Source organism: Triturus cristatus, chromosome 4_1, assembly GCF_964204655.1.
Source record: "Triturus cristatus chromosome 4_1, aTriCri1.1, whole genome shotgun sequence".
Lineage (NCBI taxonomy): Eukaryota > Metazoa > Chordata > Amphibia > Caudata > Salamandridae > Triturus > Triturus cristatus.
In genome coordinates this window covers 491,528,492-491,554,211 of record NC_140585.1, presented here as the reverse complement: position 1 = coordinate 491,554,211, position 25,720 = coordinate 491,528,492, and the positions used below count along the sequence as shown (strand labels likewise).

Below are 25,720 nucleotides of genomic sequence, written 5' to 3'. Positions count from 1 at the left end.
ACCTGAGGGGAAGGTGCTCTCCTTCCTCCTGGACCCAATGGCCCACCCAGCTGCCTATCTGCATGCTCATCTCCTTCCTCATTCTTCTACCCAGGCCCTCAGCGCCTTGTAGAACTCTTCCTTCCTGGAGAGCCCAATAATGGAAACATTGAATTTCTTGCAGAAGTACTTCAGCTTCCTTACTTTGTGGCTTTCCAGTTTCTCCTCTTCCCATTCCAAATCAACAGAGGTGACGGACGCTGTGTCCTCCATGATGGTTTAAACTTAGCAAAAATAGAAAAGCCCAAAAATAAATCTACCAAAAGTATGTGGTTGCGTTTTGGTCTGCACTCACTAGTAGTGTTCACCAATCACTGTACATGAGTCACAAATGCAAGTCCAGAATCCTCACCGCTGACCACCAATGTTAGATTTGGGGGTCTCTAGTTGGCACAGGTAGGTACTTGTGAGAAATAGGGACCCTTGCCTCAAGTCAGGGTAAGGGGGTACACTCCTAAAATAACCCCTGCTCACCCACTTGGTAGCTTGGCACGAGTAGACAGGCTTATCTCAGAGGCAGTGTGTAAAGCATTTGTGAACACATACAGTAATCAAGTGACAACACTACAGATGGACACCACACAGGTTTTATATAAAAAATAAGTATTCTTTATATAGATTTAACACAAGACCATAAACGACAAAAATCCACAATACTGTTACTTTAAAAATGGTAGAATTTAGCTTAGTTTTCTTCTAGATCTTAAATGCGACACTTTGAGTCAATGTACCTTTAGATGCGACACGCAGGGCAACGAAAGTGTTGCAACGATGGTGATGCGATGAAAGTTCGATGCAAAGAAATAAAGACGTGAAGATCTTCCTGATGCGGCACACTTCTCCGATGTTGCAAGAAGACTCGGCTCGATGCGTCAGCTGCAGCGGCGACACCCTTGTCCAGTGATGCGATGACAGTGGCTTTGGCGACGACACTATTCTCCGAAGATGCGAGACGCTTCCGCTCGATGCGACAGCTGCAGTGGCGACACCCTTGTTCAGTGATGCGACGGTAGCAGCTCCGACGGCGGCACGCTTCTACGTGGATGCGAGGCACTTTTCTTGATGTGGTGCAATGCGACAGCTACAGCGGCGACACCCTTGTTCAGTGATGCGACGGCAGCGGCTGCGACGGCGACACGCTTCTTCTCCGTGAGTCGCGCTTCCAGCTCCTTGTGACACGCAGTCCCTCAGAAGGCCCAAAACAGCAGCAGGCACTTCCAAAGAACTCTGGGGAGCTGGTGGTTGAAGTCTGTTGTCCCTAAGACTTCAGCAGGAGGCAAGCTCTTTTCCAAGTTGAATGAAAATGCACACAAAGTCCTCTCTCCTTTCTTTGGCAGTCAGGCAACCACTGCAGGCCAATCCCCCACGCAGCACTTCAGCTTAGGGACAGTCTCTCCTCAGTTTCTTCTGGTTCCACTCCTCAGCAAAGGTTTCTTATTGTTTCCCAAAGTGATCTAAAGTTCTTGGGTTTTGGTCACAATATTTATACCCAGTTTCTCTTTGTTCTCTGAAGGCAGAGAGGCCTTTGTCTAGTCCAAACCAGTTCTGGTTAGTCCTGGAGCACTTTGTTGACATGACTCCTTCTTTCCTTTCACAGTGCAGGGCTGAGACATCAGACACACCACAGGAGGTGGAGCCAGCATTGTGGAGGGAAGGCCCAGCCCTATTCAGGTCCCAGGTGCAACTCCTCCCTCCCATCTAGATGCAGATCTCTCTATTCACCACTGGGCTGACTCGCCCTGTCTCCTGGAATCCCCCAGCCCTGTCACTCAAACTCCAGACAAGGAATACACAGCCTAGCAGAGGCAGGTTTGAATGGTTAGACAAGAAAATACCTACTTTCTAAAAGGGGTATTTTCAAACACAGAATGTTAAAACCAACTTCACTAAAAGATGTATTTTATCATTCTGAGTTCAGGTATACTAAATTCGAATTTCTACCATGTTCCCTGAGTCAGTTAGGATTATAAGATGTAATATTCAAACTGCCCATTCTGGCCTAGGGAGAACAGGTAGCCTTGCAATAGTAAAAAACGAAAATGGTTGTAATTCACTATTAGAACATGCCACACACACCAGGGCATGTTCTACCTTATACTTACAATGCACCCTGCCCTTTGGCCTACCATAGGGGTGTCTAATATGAAGAATAGGGAAGGTTTAGGGACTGGCAAGTGGGTGCACTTGCCCAGTCAGCATGACAGTACCAGACTGCATGCAGGCTCTGCATTGGCAGGCCTTAGACACACTTTTACAGGCTGCTTCTGTGGGTGGCACAACCAGTGCTGCAAGCCCACAAGCAGTATTTGGATCACCAGCCCTGGGCACTCCTGGTGCACTGTACTAGGGTCTGACAGGTAACCCAAACCAACCAATCATGGAATCACTAATTCATACATCAATTTACAATAGGGAGCACTTGCACTGTGGCACTGGACAGCAGTGGCACAGTGCCCAAAGCATCTAACATCAGCAAAAACACATGAGGCAACAGCAAAAATGGAAGGGAGACCCACGCCAAGGTGCCAGGTCTAACAAGCGCCTTGAAGATTTAAATGAAGAAGACATCTAGGAGACCTTTAGAGGTCCACGGCAGGATCACATAGATAGAAAAATCAAGAATCCAAGTAGTAGTAAGTACTCCTTTAATAAAATGTGTCATTTAGAACCCCAATATGAGGAATGGAACAGATAGGACGATAATTCAGCAATCAACGTCCACTTATTACAGGGCCTAATGCAATGAAACAGCAGAAAATATTTCCATGAGCTAACAGAGACTACCAAACCCAGGACGAAATTGCTTTAAATTGCAGGAAGCCCACAAAAGAGCCCCTTGCTACACAGTGTTTGGCCTATCAAGAGGTCCCAAAGTCAAAAAGACTAAGGAATCACATGACTCTAGGTAGATCATACTGCCCAGATTATAAAACCTACCACGCCTCACTGGCAAGGAGCCTATTGCATTGCCCTAAGAAGCTGGTATTGTCACAAACTAAGGGTCCTCTTTTAGTATTTCAAAACACTTTGGCTCTTAATAAAAGAGCACCAAGTACACTGAAGTAATGTAACAAAATTGAATTTGTAATTTGGTTTGCAGCAGCCACTGTCATGTATGTCAATCCGTGGTCATTCCTATACTATTTTTCTAATAGAGGATGTGACTTTACAATAGCTATTTGTCTAGGAACTGAAAGAATGTTATTGTGGAGTTCTCTCTTTCCATTTACTACTTCATTTGACCAAGATAACCTTGAAACTCATGATTAGCATGCTTCCTAAAATGTGCCTCTTACTCAGGGCCACTGGAACTATGCACATTTTCAGATAGTATCAATTCATTATTTTGTTATTTTACACATGTTAACTGAATGCCAGTCTAATAGTCAGCACACCAAAAACAAACTAGAAGATGACCAGTGCCATCTTGTGCACGCAACATGTGTTGTAAATTTTAAGCGACTTTTGCTCTATTAGAGCAAAAAACTGTTTTTTTAGTTGAAATCTTAAATTATGCAGCACAAAATGGATTATGTGCCAAGTGTGGCAAGTACATGATTATTCAAAAAATGCTCTAGCCACAGAAGCACAAAATTCCAGTGCCTTGCTCTTCCTTGCAATCCCACAATGGCCTCAGTTATTAGCAGGTCATTCATTCTTTATTGAGATCTATTTGGGTAATTATTCCATAAAATATTTAGTATATCAAAACACACTGTTCTTTTAACCTCTTCAGTGCCCATGACGAGATAGTCTCGTCATGGAGCACGGTCGCGCTGTGCCCATGACGAGACTATCTCGTCATGAACCCCACCCACTAATACAACGCCCGGCACAGGAGGGGGAAAGGGCGTGGCACTGAAAGGGTTAAAAACATTAGGCTTGTTGTGGTTTGTGGGAATGGGTGTTGGTTATAGCCCTGATGGCCACCATATGGAGTACAACATAATAGCAGGGGCGTAGATACGCCCCAACCACTCGCACAGCTTAATTGCGCCATTTCGGCCAATATCCTTTCTTTTTTACTCATCAATATATTCTTTATATGCTTTCTTCTTTTCCTCTTTTTTTCCACATTCATTTAAGTACTCATCCGCCCATGGAATTGTGTGCCACTGTCCAAGTTTCTGATATTCATGATGTGTCCATCCGGACCTCTCTACATAAATACGACTGAAGCAGAGTTCGTCAAAAGGCAGCGTTTATTCTAAAAAACCCAATGCATTTCGGGCTGCAAGCGCCCTTCTTCAGGGGTCACTGCCAAAACACGTTAAAATCGGCCATGTGTGTCTTCCTTCTTAGCAAGTAATCCACCATATGGAGTCCCACATTGAAATGGTACTTCTGAAGATCATGATTTTGGTCTTGCATGTATTTCAGCTTCAGAACATTGGTCGCAATCTGAGGGCAATTTCAAGTTTGCTGTTAATAACAATTCCAAGTTACATGGTGTGGGGGATGGATGTTGGTCCTAGCTCTGTTGGTCAGCAGATGGAGTCCTATAGTGAACTGCTCTTCATGAAGATCACTGCTTCAGTCTTACCAGTGTTCAGCTTCAGAACATTTGTCTTCATCCAGTGGATAACTATTCCAAGGTTCTTGGGTGGTGAGGTGGTGGTCAGTCTGAGCTCTGTTGTCCTCCTGTGGACTCCAACAGTGAAGTTCTCTACTTGAAGATCAAGATTTCTTTTGTGTCAGTGTTCAGTTTCAGACAACTGGTCTTTATCCAGTGGGGAAATTCAGTCATGCAGACACTGAACAGGATCTGGTTATTAAGCGTTTTGTCTATGATGTAGAGAATGAGTTGAATGTTGTAGGCATAGGAGAGGATGTTGGTGTAATGAGAGCGGATGATACTGGCTAGAGGGATCATGTATCCATTAAAGAGGGTTGGACTCAAAGAAGATCCTGGGGTAACTCTGCAGACGAGGTTGCAGGCGCCCAAGGTATATTGTGCCAGGCTGACTTACTGAGTCCTTCCAGTCAGGAATAAGCAGATCCATTTGATTGCGTCTCCTGGGTTTACGCTGTTGTGTAGTCTAATTCAACTATGAATATACTTTTTTCAACCGAAGCCACCCCATCCATACATAACTTGTGGTAGGACATTCACTTGCTTCACTGTTTTTCTTTCTTCACTGACCAATTCCCATACACCGAGACACTTAAGTTATATTTGCTTTACGTCAAAATATAGAGGTCAGCAAATATTTTTAAAAGACACTACAATTGTCACACTTACAAAAGTCTTAAGATGTGAAAGATCATTTATAGAGTAGGGCATTCTAGTACAGACACAATTTTAAATAGATGGACAGCAAGTAATGAGATTTAGCTGTATCCATGTTTCTTCTTTGCATCTTCTTGCCTATACATACAATAGGTTGAACTCTGTTTAGCCTTTAATAGCTAATATCTAAATGGAATATTCCATTTCACAGGACATACCGTTTGATAAATCTGAAGAATGTGCAACACTTTCTCCCCTTCCAACTAAAACCTATTAAGATCGAGCTTTTAATGTAAAAATAAAAAGCTATGAAATTTTAATTTTCCGGTCTAATTGCCTGCCCTAAGCCCTCTGGATATAACATAGCCCATTGGTTCAGCCACAGATTAAACCAAGAAATACGGGTTTTAGAGCAGCCACATAGTCCACTGCACTGACAACCAGTTCTTTCTTGAGTAGGGTTAGGCGGTGACTGAGCCATTTGATTACTCTGAGGTTTGTACGCATTTCTGCATGAAAGATCTGCAACTTTGTTGGTGTGGTGCAAACTGTTCAAGTCTCAAGCGGTACTATCTTCAGCATTGTCTTACACCTGGTTAACCCCTTCGATGCTCATGACGGAATGGTTCCGTCATGAGCATCGGTGCCCCTGTGCTCATGACGGAACCATTCCGTCATGAGGCCAGGTGCACGAAATCCCTCTGCTGCAGACAGCAGAGGGATTTCTATTTCATGCCTTTGACTTTGGGAGCTGGGGAAGAGCTTCCCCAGCTCCCGAGGCCCCCTCCCTGGTTTCTGTGCAATGAAGATCAGCGCGCACGTCGCGCTGTCTTCATTACACAGAAACCGAAACTGAAATAAGCCTTTAGGCTCATTTCAGTTTCACTTTGTATGTGCTCAGGGGGCTATCTCAGCCCCCCGGGCACATAGAAAGACGGGAGAGGTATCATTGGAAAGGGGAGAATCTCCCCTTTCCAATGGTACCCCTCCCCAGTGGATCCCTGCTTGGGGATCACCCCAGGAGGGCGATCCCCAAGCAGGGATCCACCCACTTGACACCAGGGAGGGGGGAACGGCCCCTTAGGCAAGGGCTTTTGCTCCCCCGAAATATTTGGAGTGTAATTTTGTCTTTTTGCCCCCCCTGGTGGGCAGATGGGGGCAGTAGCCACAATCTGCCCCCCCCCCCCGGGGGGGCAAAAAGCCCACTAAACACCAGGGATATTTACTTGGCGCACACAATTTATTAGGGTGTCCATGCCCCCACCCGGCATAATGTACAGCCTTTCTGCCCCCCTGGGGGGCAGTAGCCCCTAATCTACCCCCCCGGGGGGGCAGAAAGCCCACTATACGCCAGGGATTTATTTTTTCTTGTAATTTGTGGTGGGGGTTGCCAAATATGGGCATGCCCATGCCCCCACCCACCCTCTGCAAAAATGACAGCCTTTCTGCCCCCCCTGGGGGGCAGATGGGGGCATTAGCCCCAAATCTGCCCCCCGGGGGGGCAAAAAGCCCAGTAGACACCAGGGATATTTTAGGCAAATTTTAATTAGGGTGGGGGCATTGGCCTGCCCATTTTGGGCAGCCCCCACCCTAATTAAAATTTGCCCAAAAAACTCCCTGGCGTCTTGTGGACTTTCTGCCCCCCCGGTGGGCAGATGGGGGCATTAGCCCCCAATCTGCCCCACCGGAGGGGGGGGGGGAAAAGCCCACAAGACACCAGGGATTTTTTGGGGTCAAATTTGAATTAGGGTGGGGGCTCCCAAAACGGGCAAGCCCATGCCCCCACCCGCAAAAATAACAGCCTTCCTGCGCCCCTTGGAGGGCAGATGGGGCAATAGCCCCCAATCTGCCCTCCTCGGAGGAGCAAAAAGCCCACTAGCCGCAAGGGATTTTTTTGGCAAATTTTAATTAGGGTGGGGGCATTGGCATGCCCGTTTTGGGCAGCTCCCACCCTAATTAAAATTTGTCCAAAAAACTCCCTGGCGTCTAGTTGACTTTCTGCCCCCCTGGGGGGCAGATGGGGCCATTAGCCGCCAATCTGCCCTGCCGGGGGGGAACAAAAAGCCCACTAGATGCCAGGGTTTTTTTTGGGACAAATTTGAATTATGGTGGGGGGCTCCCAAAACGGGCATGCCCATGCCCCCACCCCCTTCTCCGCAAAAATAACAGCCTCCCTACCCCCTGGGGGGCAGATGGGGCAGTAACCCCCAATCTGCCCCCCCCAGGGGGGGCAAAAAGTCCGCTAGAGGCCAGGGATTTTTTTGGCAAATTTTAATTAGCAACTGTTATTACCTATTATTTTTGATGCATTTCTCCCTTCCAAATGAAAGACAATGTGTAAAAAAAAAGTCATTTTGAAAAATGACCAATAATTCTCATGCTAGTATGAGTATTCCCAATTTCGAAAATGTGCAAATATGCACTGTTTCTAAACTCTGTAATTTGTTCCCATTTCAGAAATACATAGGTATCTTTCATACCGATTTTTCCATGTATACATTTTCCCACAATAATTGCTATATACCCGGAACATAATAAAAAACCATTACAAAATGCTGCTCAGTTTTTTACTCTGGGTTCGTTGGGCTCTTGGTGAACCTACAAGTCCTATATATCCCCACAACCAGGAAGGTCCAGCGGATGTAACGGTACATTGCTTTCAAAGAGATGTCATAATTAGAAGAAGTTACAGGTGAAAACGTTGACACAAAAGGCTGCTTTTCTCAACTAATTTTTAATTTTTCCTATATTTAACTGGTAGTTTCTATAAAGAAACCTTGATGGATCTACACAAATGACCCCTTGCTTAATTCAGAATGTTGTCTATTTTTCAAGAGTGTATAGCTTTCCAGGATCCAATATTGCTTTTGTACCCATTTCTACCATTAACTGGAAGGAGGTTGAAAGCACAAAAAATAGCAACAATGGGGTATGTCCCAGAAAAATGCCAAAACTGTGTAAAAAATGTTGGTTTTCTGGCAAAATTCTGTCATTCCCTAAAAGCTGGAGAAATGGTGATTTCAGCCCCACAAACCCTTTTTTGATACCATTTGCAGAGAAAAACCCAGACGCTTTCATTTGCAGCCCGTTTATCCCATTTTTCACAAAAAAAAATTGTTGCTGTATTTTGGCTCATTTCTGGGACCCTTCCAGGGGAATCCACAAACCCTGGGTACCTTTAGAATCCCCACGATGTTGGAAGAAAAGGATGCAAATTTGGCGTGGATACCTTATGTGGTCAAAAAGTTACAGGGGCCTAATCGCGCACTACCCCAAATAGCCCAAAAAGGGCTTAGCACAGGGGGGGAAAAGGCCTAGCAGCGAAGGGGTTAAAAGATACTTTGTTCACGGGAGCAAATCAAAATGCTCTGGGATGCACAATTCATTTTTCAGTTTCAGGATCTGAGCGTCTCAGAAGAGCCATTAAGAATGTTAATGGTTATTAAAATGCATGTCTTTTCAAACTAAGGTTCAGAACCTGAGGCTCGGTTGTAAAGTTAGTAAACCAATTTAAGGTAAACCCGACTTTTAACCTAGGCTGTTGTTTTTTTTTTCATGACGTTCACATCAATGTGTTTTTACTAATGTTTAGCTTGACGGCTCCTCATATACACTTAAAAATATTGTTCTGCAATAAGTACATTCTGTCCACACATTTATAAAAGTTCTAAGTCAATTATTTAATCATTTAGTTTTACAATGCACTTGTGTATTTCTATGGTATCAAACACCTTACCTGTATAAGGCAGAGTCGTATATTCGACAAGCACCTCGACCTCCGCAGCTTTTTGTCCCCCATTTCAAGCAACTCCTATCTATTAAGGCTCCAAAATAAATGGGTGCTGGGATTCCAGCTATAATTTAAAAAAACAATACAGGAATTTAGTATAGAAAAATTTCTTTCCATTTAGTATTGTGTTTCTTACTTAGAAGAAAAACATCTTACAGAGGACATATGATCAGGATGTCATTTAGATTTGCATGTACAATTTAGAAACAAAGGTACGAATTCCACTAAGAACTGCTTATAGGTGACCTACAGCCTCCACCCCCATCGTGCCCTCTAAGTTCAAATATGAATAAGCAAATGTATATTGAACATTCTTTTTCTTGTTCTCGAGGTATATCGTAAAAAATATATATATTACAAATAAATAAACACTTAAAAGGAGACAATTTAAGTGCAATTATGGTATATTTAATCATACATGCCATAGAGACAAACCCTTGTATATTTTATATTATGGAATATCCTCCATCAGGAAATTCATAGCCTTTATGAGCTGATGCCCTAATGGAAGCCCATTAAACTGCTTTTTCAAATACATTTTGTTGAATAAACTGAAATATATTGATAGAGTGGTTTTTTTCCAGTGGCTATGTCAACTGATGTGATCATGTGGCAAAGGACTCTATAGAAAAATATGTTAATATTGGAAAATACGGTCGATGTTCACCATAAAAAATAAAAAGTACTCATGTCTCCATTGTTGATTTTACCCTTATGTGACAGGACCTGCGACTTATGCCAGAAGCAACTTATTGACAGTGACACGTAAACCTGAGACAAACGTGCAAACTGGAAAAACCCAGATCGATCCCACAGACAGGCAGCAACAACACAACGGTCCCAGGAGATTGGACCCAATAAAACACGTTTTACCAGAGGGGCGGGTGTTCGCAAAAAATCACAAAGTCAGATGCTGCAGTACAGCAGACTATCTACCCTATTAATGTGTGTCTCTTGTTTACCTCTCGTGCCAGTTGTAACCAAATAGATGACGAGCTATCCACAAATAGATGTCGAGATATCAAAGGCTAAAGGAAGGGGGGACCCAGGGGAGCTGGGCACGAGCCGGTCTCCCCCTGGGTTGGTTCGCACAATGAAACGGCCACCCAGGTGTGAGGAGGGCTAATTGGGAAAGTCCGTGGGCGCACGGGGAAGGTTATTTATAGAGGTGTGGCGGGGCGGGAAAATCACTGTGCCTGAGGGCGGCGGGAGGAGCGGAATTTAGTTTGTCTCCTTAACAATTTAACCCGGTGTCTCTCACTTTGCGAGGGCCTCTCCTCCAGGATGTCTGAGAATGCGGAGGTCAGGGAGGCCATTCGAGTGCTCTGTGCAGCTGGCAGAGATGATTTATTGAAGCCTGGGGTCACCGGTGAGGCCTGGGTGGGGCTCGCTCGCACGAAGAGGAAGGCGGCGCATGGGGTTTCTCAGCTGCCAGCTACCACCCATACTGCGAGTGGTCTACCGGTATCTTATCGGCCCTTTCAGTACCGTCCCGCCCAGGCTGGGGTGGGGTTTAGTGGGAGGGGTCAATAAACTGTTTCCGGAGCCTGCTGGAACTTCAAAAGAGATTTTTGCAATAGACAATTCTGTAGGTACAAACATGAGTGCTCTCAATGTGGAGGCAAACACCCCCTCACACAATGTTTCGCAGGCCAGAGGTTTGGTGATCAAGAAAGGGGACAGGTGGGAAGAGGTCAGGCATATCAATTTGCACCAAAGGGCTCATACTCCAATTAGGCTGGAGATTTTGGTCAACTGGCTGGGGGAATATCCCGACACCGAGGCAGCATCCAGATTATTCTGGGGTTTCCATGACGGGTTTAAGATAGGTTACCAGTGTCCTCAACAGAGTAGGTGGTCTGATAATTTAAAATCAGTTAAGGAGTTTCCACAGGTTGTTCAGCGGAAGTTACGGTCTGTAATAGAAGCAGGAATAGTTGCGGGTCCTTTCGTTCATTGCCCAATGGAAATTTGATAGTTTCACCTCTGGGGGTGGTGCCTAAGAAGAAAGCTGTGGAGTTCCATTTAATACACCACCTTTCGTGACCAGAGGGCTCGTCAGTTAATGACTTCATCTCACAAGTGGATTCTAGTGTGTCATATGCCTCAGTGGATGCTGCGCTGAGGTTAGTCAGGTCAGCTCGGAGAGCTGCAGAGTTGGCTAAAAGTGATATACAGTCAGCTTTTCAGCTCTTACCCATTCACCCTTCTGACTTTGAACTTTTAGGTATGCACTTCCGGGAGCATTCTATGTTGATAAAGTTCTTCCAATGGGGTGTTGAGTATTGTGTGCTCTATTTGAAACCTTCAGCACTTTCTTGCGGTGGTGTTTTACATACGATAGTGGACATGAACTCGTTTGTCATTACCTGGACGACTTTATGTTCATTGGTGCACAGATTACAGGACAATGCCAAAATGCTTTGCACAATTTCCAGATTATGGCCCAGGAGCTTGGTGTGCCGTTGGCACCTGACAAAACTGAAGGTCCCAGTACAAAGTTGACTTTTTTGGGAATTGACATCGACTCTATGGAGATGGTAGCTAGGTTACCTGCGGAGAAAGTGCAGGACATCTCAGCCTTTTTGTTATCTGTGATTGAAGAACGTAAACTGGAGCTCAGGAAGGTGCAGATATTGTTGGGTTATCTGAACTTTGCTTGTAGGGTGGTTAGGGCTGGTAGAACCTTCTGTAGGAGGCTGGGAAAGTCCATGTCAGGGGCCTATCTTCCCCACCACAGAGTGCGTATTTCAGCAGCCACTAGGGCTGATCTGTACATCTGGTTGGTTTTTCTAGCAAACTTTAATGGTGTATCTTTGTTTTTTGCGGATGAAGATATAATTCAGATTTACTCGGGTGCGTCTGGTGCAAAAGGTTTTGGCATATTCTGGGAGGGGCATTGGTGTGCGGAATGCTGGCCGGTGCATTGGCTGAAGCAGGGTCGCAGTATAGCCTTTTCTGGAGTTCTTTTCTCTGCTCGTGGCATTGTGTGCATGGGGTGAAGAATTCCAGAATAGACCAGCCCTTTTCAATGTGGACAATTTAGCTGTGGTCGAGTTGATCAATAAGCAAAAGGCCAAGGATTTGAGAGTCTTGAGGTTGTTACGTGCATTTATGCTCAAATGTCTACAACTTAACATTGTTTTTAAAGCAAGACATATCCCAGGAGTCAATAATTGTATAGCAGACGCTCTGTCTCGTTTTCAGTGGACGAAATTTCTCAGTCTGGCTCCTGGGGCAGAACCCAACAAGACTCAGATCCCACAGTGTGTCTAGGCATGGGGGGAATGAGGATTGTCGAACTGGTAGAGAAATCAGTTGCGGCCTCTACGAGACGAAGCTATCTTCAGGCGTGGACCGAGTTCATAAGTTTGCTAAGAATGGGAGGATGGTCAATGATGAACAGTTTTTATTAGGTTTTGTGTTACACTTGATAGATAGAGGTTATTCTCACACTACCATTTCTGGCAAATTGACAGGAATTTCTTTTTATGGGCAGTTACGGTGGGGGAGGGATCCGGTGGGAGGAGTGTTAGTGAAAAAGGTTCTTAGAGGTTTAAGTAGGGAACAGGCTGGTACCAAGCGTTACGTCAGCCAGGGACATTTGATTTGTTACAAAGGATGTTGCTGCAGTTGCCTTTTTGCTGTTATGGTGAGTTTGAGTGTTGTAGGTTTAGATTATGCTTATTATGGTTGTTCTTTGGGGCATTTAGAGCATCTGAGTTACTTGGTTTACATAACAAGGCAGGCATACGCAGTGATGACGTTTTTATGGATCAATAAAGGTTGCAGATTTGGTTGAGGGCTTCCAAGACGGATCAAATGGGCAGGGGAAAATGGGTTTTCTTAAACAGGAATGGGGTGGAGGTTTGCTGTCCTGTGGGGGAATGGGAGTTTTTCCAAGTCTCTAGATTTTTCTCACCAGGGGAAATTTTTTGCCACGCACAGGGGCGGCGGATTTCTTTTGCCCAGCTGATAGTTAATGAGGAAGGTGCTCATTAAGTTGGGTGAGAATCCTTTGCGATTTGGCACACACTCCTTCCATATTGGGGCAGCAACGGAGGCTGAGAGATTGGGTTGGTCCTGGAAAGACATACGTTGGATCGGGAGATGGAAGTCCAAATGTTGTGAAAAATAAGTTAGGAAATAATTTCAGTGCATCAATTTGTTCTCTTGTTAATGTTATTTTTTCTACCAAGGTCATGTTCAAGGGATTGTATGAGAGAAAAAGACAATTTGGATAGTAGGACACTCCTTCGTAAAGTGGGCTGCTGTTTATGCAGAGCAACAGATTTGTGGCAGATCACTCGGACTTACAAATGTTAGTCATGAGGTGGTATGGAAAGGAAAAGGGGGAATGTGTTTCCCACGTTGTCTATGTTGTGTTCTAGTTGGGCCCTTCTGATTTGCTTATCATTCACCTAGGCGAAAATAATCTGGTTAACTTATGTGGCCGGACTCTAATAAAGCAAATGAAACTGGATTTGGCAGTTATCTGGAATAACTGGGGGGGGGGTACCACGGTGATTTGGACTGAATTCATAACGAAGCTGCATTGGAGAGGAGCAAGATGCCACGCAGCATTGGAGAAGGCGAGAGGTAAGCTTAATAGAGCCATGAGAGTTTTCTGTGGAGACATCGGAATCACAGTTTTATCTCACGGTAACCTAAAAAGTACTGCGGGGCATCTTTTTCGTGAGGATTGGGTGCATTTGTCTCAGATGGGGCAAGCATATTACTTACTGGAGTTGAGGGATTTGATCGCACAAATATGGAAGGAAAATATATGGTGCTCCAGCAGATTGTCATGACTTTTCTCCTTGGTGGGGGGGGACAGGAAAACTCTCCGGTTTTCCTGGATGGTGGATTTTTTCAGGGGAGGTGAGCAGTCTTGAGTGGGCTTGTCCATCCTCCAAAGGGGGAGGTGGGGTATACAGATCACGGGGAAAGGAAAAGAAAATTATGGGGATCTCTCAACATGAGTCAGTTCTTCAGGTGTTGCTTAGGTCAACATTTTGGGGGTTATGTTTTTGAAGATATGTCAAGCTGATTTTGGGGATTGCTTTATCATCTATCTGTAAGATGTGTTTTTGAGAAATATAATATGCACCTATCTTAATAAAGTGGCCTTTTTTGCTATTGAGAAGTTGTGGGTCGTGAGTTATTGTGCGATGGAGAATGCTACATCTATGGAACTTTTCGTTTTGGTGAGCAGAATATATATGGATTTATACATGTGGTTAATTTTTCGAGGATTCACAATTCCATTGCAAATTTTTACTTGCTTTTCCTTGATGGTGCTTTATTTCATCCTGCCAATGGGAGATAGCATGTGCCACACTAATTAAGGGTGGGGGGAGTTCACGGTATTTCAGTCCATGGAGTTCTGCAGAGGAACTTGGAAACTCCATGCAATTCCACAGAGTACCAAGAGCAGGTGGATTATTGCTGCTCCCCCCACCCACAGCTGGAAAAGAACTCCTGTGCTAACACTGTGGGTTGCCTTCATGTTTGTTTACCCAATTCTCACTCATGCCCGCCCTTCCACCTCATACAATTCCGCCTTGACAGCTGGTTATTATTAGTTAAAATGATACCCTTAGCTCTTCTTCTCTGGACGCAGCCTGCATTTTGGAAGCCTCACTCACATGCTGCAAAGACTAGAATGCCAACACATATTGGAACGGGTAAAGAAGACAGACATTGTGGATTGCTGGGCATTGTGGAGGGAAATGCTCCAAGAGATCTTCCAATTTGCACATGGGTTAGTCCATAGGTTTCATTATAAGAGTACTGTAAACAAGTTGCTTCAGACGCCATGTCTATTTTGGTAAACTTCAAATAAAACTAGTAACTGATCACAAAGCAGTTTCATCCTGGATGCATGGGAGATACTAAAAGGCACTCCAAGTGGTCTGCACGGGTGACATTGCACACCAGAACTGTGTATCTTGAGACTGGACTGCTGAGGCTCGCAAATCTGACGAGTAGTGTAATTACCACTTGCACGAAGTCAGAGCTACGCTGTTTCAGGCCGTCTCCATCTTGTGGCTAGTGTTAGAATTGCAGTCATTTTATGTTATAAACAGAAGCCTTACACCTGGAAACAAATATAACAGGAGTGACCACTGCAGTGAGTGAGTGGAGTGTGCCGGTAAACTCTGCTCCACAAGCAGATGGTGGAGTCTTTTTGCAGAACTCCTCTCTCCAAGCGCAGCATGGAGTGGGCAAAACTCTGTAAAATCCGGTTGTGGAGCGAAGTTCACCACCCACCCTGAATACAATTAGAGTTATTTATACAAATTAAATTGCTTCTATGAGTTCATTCATTTTTTTCATTTTTATTCTAATTATTATTATTATTAGTTAAAATGATACCCTTAACTTATCTTGTGGTTTAAGAGAGATGAAGAGGTCCATCTCTGTCCACTCCAGCATGTGTCTGCTGCTTGCTGAGCGTGGGGGGGAGAGGTTCTTCTCTGGCCGCAGCCTGCATTTTGGAAGCCTCACTCACATGCAGCAAAGACTAGAATGCCAACACATATTGGAATGGGTAAAGAAGACAGCCATTGTGGATTGCTGGGCATCGGGGAGGGAAATGCTCCAAGAGATCTTCGAATTTGCACATGGGTTAGTCCATAGGTTTCATTATAAGAGTACTGTAAACAAGTTGCTTCCGACGCCATGTCTATTTTGGTAAACTTCAAATAAAACTAGTAACTGATTACAAAGCAGTTTCATCCTGGATGCATGGGAGATACCAACAGGCACTCCAAGAGGTCTGCACAGGTGACATTGCACACCTGAACTGTGTATCTTGAGACTGGACTGCTGAGGCTCGCAAATCTGACGCTAAGAAGCCTTCAGTGGGTGCACTCTAACTTTCACACATGATCTGTTGCAACAGACAGAGAGCAGGCTGTGGGAGGGAGGGGCACAGCGGGGAATGTATACATTAATGTAAAAGGCTTCTTTTTCAGTGGTACATGGCGGGATACTTTGACAGGAAGTATCCTTCCTACAATAACATTTCTTTGCAAATGTATGTTATTTTAGTTCAATTGCATCCCATTTGGTACATGGTAACAGGCAGCTCATCATAAACTTCAGTGAACATGCAAGGATGTTTATTGGGGGCATGTGTTGCGGTTACAAAATACTCGCCGTTCAGATTGAAGGCCTCAGTGACAAATGTCGGCACCATTGCTGCTTCTCTAATACGAGACTTCTGAAGGCATACCTTGCACACCATTACCTGTGAAATTAAATTAGTGTGAATGTTCCACACAATAACTGGCAACTGAAAGGGTGGAGAGAAAGAAGAATGTAATCCTCGTGAAGCGCAAGTACAATTGCATGTCTTTATTGGGGATGTTTAGCTGTTGTCGGTTTATAGAGTAGTGTAATTACAACTTGTACGAAGTCAGAGCTACGCTGTTTCAGGCCGTCTCCATCTTGTGGCTAGTGTTAGAATTGCAGTCATTTTATGTTATAAATGGAAGCCTTACACCTGGAAACAAATATAACAGGAGTGACCTCTGCAGTGAGTGAGTGGAGTGTGCCGGTAAACTCTGCTCCACCAGCAGATGGCGGAGTCTTTTTGCAGAACTCCTCTCTCCAAGCGCAGCATGGAGTGGGCAAAACTCTGTTAAATCCGGTTGTGGAGCAAAGTTCACCACCCACCCTGAATACAATTAGAGTTATTTATACAAATTAAATTGCTTCTATGAGTTCATTCATTTTTTTCAATTTTATTCTAATTATACATTACTTCTTTGCTGTTATTTTAATGTACAGTCCAACCATATTTTTGGCTATTTATGTTTCGCTATTCAGCTTTCAATGTACATGTTTTTAGATATTAAACTTTAGATATTATTTCTCCAAATTCAGTCACTATCAAAAGACTTAGGGCTGATTACAATGACAGGCGGACAGCCACGACAGGCCGTCGGTGATGATACACCTGACATACAGGCCATTGGTACGACTGCCCAAATACAATGCAGGCAGTCGGACCACAGCAGTCAGGATTACGATGTACCCCCACTGTGATCACGAAGCCACCTCTTGTTGGGACTATGATTCCGACTGCCACCCCGTCAGGATCAGATGGTCCTGACGGAGGTGAAAGTCTTTTCCCCCGACCACTGCAGTCCGATTTCCTGAATTGTAATGTGGTGGTCGGACCGATGGCCTGTCATTTTATGACCAATATTATATATTTATTTATATTTATTTTCATGTTTTTGTGTTTTATTTCCCCTATTTGTGTGAGCCATGAATAACAACACAGTTAAAGTTACATAAGTCTAATTTTACTTTTTAGAGCTGGCTGTCAGAACTATTGGCGCACCCTTTCTAAAAAGAGATTTCAAGGGACTTTTTCTCTCTTTCCACATGTGATAGTCTATTAGATATATCATTCTGCCTGGAGAGCTTTCAATGCTGTGCATGAGGCATACATGGGGACTAGCAAAGACACTGGGAAAGACTATCATAGTCTCGTAGTCAGAAAAGCTGCCTTACTGACATTACCACTAGAAATGCATAGTATCTGCAGGTCGTATGTTGAATTAGAGTTTGGCCAGCTACTACTAGGTGCCCGACTCTGCAATTCCTGACTGAGATCCACTTCTATATCACATTGATATTTCTCGTCTACTCATTCGCCATGCACTGAACACGAGCTGACAAGCATGCCAGAGGGAGATACTGAGGTGGTCATTAGCAACATATAATGGGAAACAACGTCTACATCGCGTATATTACTCCGCGATGCAAACACAACGCGGTCATTACAACAACCGCGTTGTCACAATGCACTACCTTTACAACGGCGCTCAGGATAGGGAATAGTATGATTTACTATTCCAACACTTTCCCAAGTGTTGCACACACTGGAGTTGAAATAGTAAATCATACTATTCCTAAGTCCAGCACGCCATCTAGAGCAAGTCGTTGTAACGACTTGCGTTGTAAAGGTAGTGCGTTGTTACAACGCGGTCGTTGTAACAACCGCATTGTGTTTGCATCGCAGAGTAAAATCCACGATGTAAAGAGACATATTCACATATAATGGTTTGAATCAGTTTGTGTCTTTTTTTTTACTGAAACTCTTATGCTTATTCACAACATCAATTGATGCCTATCTCCTGAAAAGTTGTTTTTAGAGGGTCACCTACTGAAAAGTTGTTTTTTGAGGGTCATCTACTGAAAAGTTGGTTTCTAGAGGGTCATCTACTGAAAAGTTGTTTTTAGAGTGTCATCTACTGAAAAGTTGGTTTCTAGAGTGTCATCTACTGAAGAGTTGTTTTTAGAGGGTCATCTAGTGAAAAGTTGTTTTCAGTGGGGTTTTCGGTTGATGAATCTGTCATGAGAATGTTACCACATTTAACATATTTTTCTATTAGCATACATCATCAACATACAACAGTTAATTGCCAATTGCATATTTCGACATGGGAAAGGGAGTCAAAAACAAGCATTTGTAAATGCATTTAGGTTTCGCTTATCTGATTAATAATAAGCTGTTTTTTATTGTGTGTTGCAGCTTACTGAGTAGTTGTACAATATAAGTTACAAAGTCTGTTAAAGTGTTATGACTTGTTTATGTACAAAAAGGCATCATATTGTGCTGTTACTAGTGGTGTCATTTGGATAAGAATCAGCAACATTCTGGAAAATAAAATTAAAGAGGGAAATACATTGAATTAATTGATGTAATAGCAATACTATGTGTTTAGAGGAGTTCTGACATATTTTGGGCCCCATGCTACTGCACTTTCTGCAACATTTCAATCATGCTCCTAGTGCCTGCCTGCAAGATAACTACATTTTGACTGCCTATTTAGTGGTAAAATATAGAAATATCTTGTGTTTAGAGGAGTTATGGCAACGTATGGCCCCGGTGCCACAGCACCTGCTGCACCATTCAAATCATGACTCTATTGCCTGTGAGGTAACTGGACTTGTGAGTACCTGTTTAGTAGTAAAATTTAGCAATATTCTGTGTTTAGTGGGGTCTCTAGAGCTTTTGCCCCGGTGCCGCTTCACCTGCTGCACCATTCAAATCAAGCCCCTTTTAAGTGCAAGATAACTGCAATTGTGTCTGTCTGTATAGTAGTAAAATATAACAATATTTGGTGTTTAGAGAAGTTCTGACTACTTGTGGGCCCGGTGCCACTGCACCTACTGCACCTTTCAAATCAGGACCCTGTTGTTTGTAATGCAACTGCCTGTTTAGTAGAAAAATATAGCAATATTAGGTGTTTAGTGGAGTGCCTAGAGCTTTTGGTCCTGGTGCTTCTCCACCTGCTGCACTATTCAAATCATGAAACCTATTGCTTGCTAGATGAATGCACCTGTGACTGTCTTGTTTAGTAGTAAACTTTAATAATCTGGGTTCAGTGGGGTCCCTAGAGCTTTTGGTCTCGGTGTCACTGCACCTGCTGTACCATTCAAATCAAGCTTCTTTTAAATTGCAAGGTAAGTGCAATTGTGACTGCCTGTTTAGTAGTCAAATACAGCAATATTATGTCTTTAGTGGTGTTCTGACAACTTTTGGGCCCGGTGCTACTGCACCTGCTGCACCATTCAAATGGTGACCCAGTTGTGTGCAAGGTAACTCCACTTGTGGTTGCCTGTTTTGAAATAAATTATAGCAATATTAGGTGTTTATTACATCACAGCAAGGCAGCAGGTCTTTCAGAGTAGCAGTCCAGCAGAGTGGCAGTCCCTCCAGCAGCACCGCAGTCCTTTTTCCTGGAAGAGTGTCCACAGGTCCAGAAATGTACTGAAGTGGTGGTGTCTGGAGTCCTTCTTTTATACTGGAGTCCTGGTTCTGGAAGGTCGGATAAGCTTTCAGACAGTGGCTTTGAAGTGCAAGGAATTCCCTGCCTCCCCTGCCCTGGCTCACAGCTGGTTGAAGTGACAGTGCCGGGTCGTTAAATATATCCCAAGACTGGCATTGTTGTGGTGTCTGGAACCCCCAGGACACCATAGATTCCCTGCCCACAAGAGCATGGGCAAAGAAATCTAAAGTGCTCCCACCTGGCAGGAGCAGAAAGTCGCTTCTTTTGGGCATGTGCACAAACATTTCTTCCTGCCTGCACTTTCACAGGCAAGGAAACACAGAAGTACTCTTGCCCGGCTGGAGCAGAAAGATAAGCTGCTCTCACGGGTGGGAGCACTGCTGGCTCCTGCTGCACCACAGGTGGCAGCTTGCAGGGGAGCCAGTTTGCTGGGGCATTGGGGGTTCCAGTGAAGCTCCAAATATTAGCAATTCTATTGGGTGCCCCAGGCAGGCACCAGAGCACACCAGTTAAAAAAATAGTGCCTGTCCCCTAGGGCTCCCCGGGATGCCCAACATAAAAAGAAATTGTTGGCTTCCCTTCATGGGCACCAGGCCACTCCATTTTCTATAAAAGGAAGCAGGCGGATCAGCAGGAGCCCTGGGGTTCCCTCTCACTGCCCTTAACAAAACATAAAGAATAATATAGGAGTGTCAGGAGCCACTCATTTATGTCTCACTGCTCTGGCAACGAGTGCCCCATAATGTCCTGTGAGGGCTTCTTAGAACTCCCTTTACATTGTAACCTCACATAGTCAGCCTGCAGGGGTTGGGTGCAATACCTGGCTGCAAGCCAGGCCCGGTGTACAACCCCCACACAACGCATGGCCAGAGGCCAGAGGCCAGTGTTCAGTGGTGCATTGAGTGCCAGCAAGAGGTTGGGTCCAGGGCCTAGCAGCAGGTCAGGCCATGCACCAAATCTCAGGCCACACACAACCAGAGGCAGTTTGCAGTTGAGGTTGATTACCAGCAAAGGGTTGGGCACAGGGTCGGGCAGCCAACCTCTCTGTGCATGGCAAAAGGCTGTGCCTTCGGATTAAGGCACTTGTAGGGGGCTGGATGTAGGGCCTTGCTTTTGGCAAAACCCTGTGCATATCCCCATGTGACTCACACAGTTAAAAGCAGTTTGCAGTGGGAGGTTGAGCCGCAGAATGGGGTTGGATGCAGGGCCTGGCCTCTGCATTCTGCTGCGTAGCAGAGTTTACCTAAGCCCGGGAGGTTTAGGAGGTTTCATTTCTGTCATGATGATCACAGAATCGATGAGAGACAGCACTATTCATGAACTGACCAGTAGATGGCAGCGTGACACAAAATCGGCTGCTCTAAGCCAGCATCATGGCCCGGGTCAGTCTTGCCTAAAAGAGCAGCCTCCCCATCTCTATGGTGTACAGTGCACATTCTCAGACCGAATGTCCGGCCTGAGTAGTTTCGTTTTGGCAATCGTGAAACTGGCCTGTTGATAGGGAGGCACTGCTTTCTGGGCCAAGGGGGCCAGCAGCGAGCCCCATGAAGTCCTTGGGCCCCGGCAGTACTTCATGGCCGAGGTGGAGTGGCTCCAGGGGCCAGAGATTAACGAATCCCCCCTAGGTCTCTGCGCTGGGCTGCTGCAGCTGCAGGACAGCCAGAGCCTAGACAGCATTAGTCGGGCCTTCATCCCCGAAAAGAGCCACCATCTGCAGCGCCCTGGAGCACCTTGTGCAATGAAGGGGACCTCACCTGACCTGAGTTGACCCAGTTCACGGCCAACAACAACCTGCAGCTGCGAATTCCATTGAGCAGCAAGCTGCATGGGATGGCCCCAGACAGTGACAGTGAGTGAGGGTAAGGGAGAGGAAGGTGGGAGCACAACAGTGAGAGAGGAGAGTTGCAGGGGTGGTCGGTGAGTACTTGTGTGTGTAAGTGTGTGTGTGCTTGTGCCTCAGTCTGTGTGTGTGTGCCAGTGAACGTGTGTGTGTGTGCGTTTGCATGTGAGTGACAAAAAATAATTTTAACAGTATTTTTAAAATAGTGATTCTAGCAACTACCCACCTACTCCAGAGGTGTTGAGCACCAGTGGTGTTCAGCGATTCCTCGGTAACACCAGTTATTCTGTTCTTGTTCTGTTCTTGAGGTATCGATCCCAGCTGGTGCCTCACTGTTTCTGGGTACCATCTGTTGCTCTGAGCATCTGTGCATATCCCCTGTTACCTTTATTAATCTGCACCAATATACTCATCCTGCTTCCAGTGTTTAGGCATAAGCTGGCATAATGAGCTACATTCTGGAGCTGTGCGCGCCTCCTTTTATCTTCCATAATCTGCACTCTGTGGTTGGCAGATGAGCCCGCATTTCCATCAAGGGGGAAGGAGGGGTCCTGGGGGGTTGGGAGTCGTGGGACACCAAATTAATGGGTAGGAAGCTCTTTATGAAACAGCCGCTCACTTGTCAGCAGTGCACATAAACCCCAGAGAAGTCTGTCAGAAACAGCACACATGTTGTTGTGGCTACCCATGGCACCTCTATGTTAATGAAGGTTGAATAACCGAGTAACTAGGTGGAGCAGAACTTTGCGGAATTCCACAGAATTATAATGCAACTCTGCAAGCTCCGCCCACCCTTAGTTGTAGTTAGAAATTGTAATAATATGTTTAATAAAGCCTTAGAATGTCACTGACAAAGGTTATCTCAAGCAACTATAAATGGTGCCGTAAAGTAACACACTGTGCACTATCTTCTTCGTAGACTGAAAATCATACAGAATGCTGCTGCTTGCCTCATTTTAAGTTTTAGCAGAAATACTGGTATTTCTTCTCATTTCTCATTTCTACAAAGAGTTATACAGCCTATCTCTTGACAGCTACTTGGCACTCCTTTTTTTCTCCACCACCCCTTTGAGTTCACAGCATTATACACTGTCATCATCCTCAAATATAAGAAATCTCAATTTAGAGCCTGACCCTTTTCACTGTTCACTGAACTGAAATGATATTCCTATGGTCATTTGCACTGAAAAAAACCTTTTGAAAATGTTCTAAAGTTTTAAACCCTGCTTGATCACTCTGTTGTCACTCTGTAGACACTGTCTCAGATGTTCAGTGTCCATCTCTAGGGCACCCTGACTTGGATAATAACATACTTTATAAATTCAAATCAAATCAACTGAATCATTGTTCGCCTATTGTGGGTACTCCTGATCGAAGACAGCCCCATTGCTACATGCTGTGTGTGCCATCACTTTGCACTAAGGCTGTGTTTGGAGAGCAGTCTGAAAATGATGCCAATGAAAGCCAACTTAAACTGGTTATTGGATAGTGGATTCACAGCTTGTCTAGCAATTGTGTATAAAGTGAAATCCAAACCTCCTCACTTTATCCTGGTACAAAGTTCTTCTTTACCAAAGAAAGGGGTGCTCTGCTAAGTACTCCAAAAAATCAAGGGCTGGTGTATTTGGAGGTGCACCAATCTGGTTTGCCCTGACTCTATCAAAGCAGAACTGTGTCAGTCTGTCTCTTGATTTAGATAATTTTTCTTTGAGACTTGACTTCATGGCAGACTCTTTGCTGCATCTGATTGAGCCCTATGCTAAGTCCCTATCATGATTTCCATGCATTGTGATCAACCTCATTGTTTTGCTTTTTGTATTGATACACAGTTTTAAAAATACTGCATCATAGTTTCTAAACTCACTGGAATGCATCATTTTGGATTCAGGCCTATTTAATTACTATCCTGATGTATTTGCTGTTAAAACTGTTATCTATTGCTACTCTTGCCTCATTTGTTCTTGAGGTTAATGCTTAACATCATCTCAGATCCTGCCTAGGCACTTTATCTTAGATTATCTGATAAGATAATATCAACAGGGACATCACTCAAGTCAACACTTTCAGCTGAAGAGCTAAGAATCTGCCTGAAGAATCTAGACTGCCTACGGAGAGAATGAAGGAGAGTTCCCGACACTACAGCAGGAGATGCCCAGTACATTCCCGATGTGAGGAGCACCCAGAGTAAACTGGCGAACTGGAGTGAGCAATTTTGGAGTGACCTGTGCTCTATGGTGTCATCCAGTCTCTCTGCAAAGTTCTTGACGAGCTGTCAATAAAACTGTGCTTCACCTGGGTCACACAACAGTCTGAATTGCCACCAGAGCAGGATGTTGAAAATGGCCCAAAGGCCACAACTGCCCTCCGAACACACAAGAGGATTTAGCTTGGAGGCTGAAATTTTTGCAAGCTGGTGTACCAGTTTGCACCTGACCTTGGAGTGCCACCAGGTAAGTTAAAGCCCGGAGGGAGTCTTTCAAAGATTGTCCTGCCTCTGAGGTGGTTGACTAAGAAATCAACCGCGTAGGGGCAGGAATGTGACCCGTACCCACTGCATATCCCAGACATTCAGAGAACCCCATCATGGAAGCCACTGGGCTTAACCTTTACCGTGGGACAAAAGAGAAAGTCAGAATTGCAGGCAAATCTTCTAGGCCTGCTTGAGACATTTTAGTACAAAAGCCATTGAACTGAGTGGTTCACTCTACTTGTGAAAACTTGTGATTAACCTGCAGTGAAGCCTAATGTTTGCTTATACCCTACTATAGTTGGTACATTAATAGCATGATCTTGACCACAAAGGGAGGGAAGACAGTTATTCCTAAAGATATGCACTAGACTGGACATTGCAATATTGTGTCTGTTGTTTGCTGGTTATGATCTTTTGCACTCCTGCCCCTACACTAGCCCTTGAGAAGCCTGTGACTTCTTACCCTCACTATCATGAAAGTAAGAGCAGAAAGGATTTTACTTGGCCAAGTTTGCAGTGCTACAGTAAGGCTGACCTCAGAACACCAGGGGCTAACTACCTTGAACACTAAAACGCAGACCAAATAGCTCCTGCCTGCCACGTGGTGCACCAAATGGGGTCCGACACAGCAGAAAATACTTTGCATACCATGAAGAACAGCACCAATGCAAAGCCAACCTTACTTGCTGGGGGACTCAGTTGCTGCCCTGTTTTGCCTGTGAATACCGCCGCTGCTCCTGGGCCCTACATGCTGCGTGTCTCCCCTGCTGCCGCTGTTCCATCTCGCGGCCGAGAGCAGGGGGAGACTACAGCTCCCAGGCTCCATAGCGGGCGTTGACGACACACACGCGCCCGGAGGCGCACAAAAGGACGCAGCTCCCTCGGTGGAGCTGGGAACAGAACCTAAGCCGACCTTACTTGCTGGAGGACTCCGTTGCTGCCCTGTTTTGCCTGTGAATACCGCCGCTGCTCCTGGGCCCTACACGCTGCGTGTCTCCCCTGCTGCCGCTGTTCCATCTCGCGGCCGAGAGCAGGGGGAGACTACAGCTCCCAGACTCCATAGCGGGCGTTGACGACACACACGCGCCCGGAGGCGCACAAAAGGACGCAGCTTCCTCCGCATCGCGGGACGCGCTCGGGCGGCGCCGGGCTAAGCACGGGACAGGGGCGGGACCGTCTGTGGCCGTCCGGGTCCGGAGGAGGCCGGGCTGGGCCAGCCCTCTGATACTCAGTGCGAACCATGAATACACATAATATTCGCTCCCAACTTTATCATCTGATTACTATGGCCGCCAGAAGGGGTGCGAAAACGACACCAATAGGGATGGTAGCTGGGACTTTAGATCAATTTATAACGAGAGCATCATCGGTGTTGGAACGTGAAATTGAAATGACGCAACGCCGTATGTCCCAAGATCCGGTTTTCCTAAGGAGATCCTCCTTGGGCCCTGCTGCCCATGCATGCTCACCAGCCACTACCCAGCCAAATACAGTTATTGTGGAGCTTTCTACTAACTCACATCACACTGGGAACAAT

General features: G+C 45.1%; 1 protein-coding gene across 1 annotated transcript in view; it reads right to left on the bottom strand.

Annotated features, from left to right (window-relative positions):
- Positions 1–25,720, bottom strand: part of SLCO1C1 (solute carrier organic anion transporter family member 1C1) — a 536,144-nt gene that overhangs the window by 28,724 nt on the left and 481,700 nt on the right. The window contains exon 14 of the mRNA XM_085652717.1: positions 9,006–9,123. Coding sequence (XP_085508843.1) covers positions 9,006–9,123 — 118 coding nt within the window. The remainder of the gene's footprint in view (positions 1–9,005; positions 9,124–25,720) is intronic.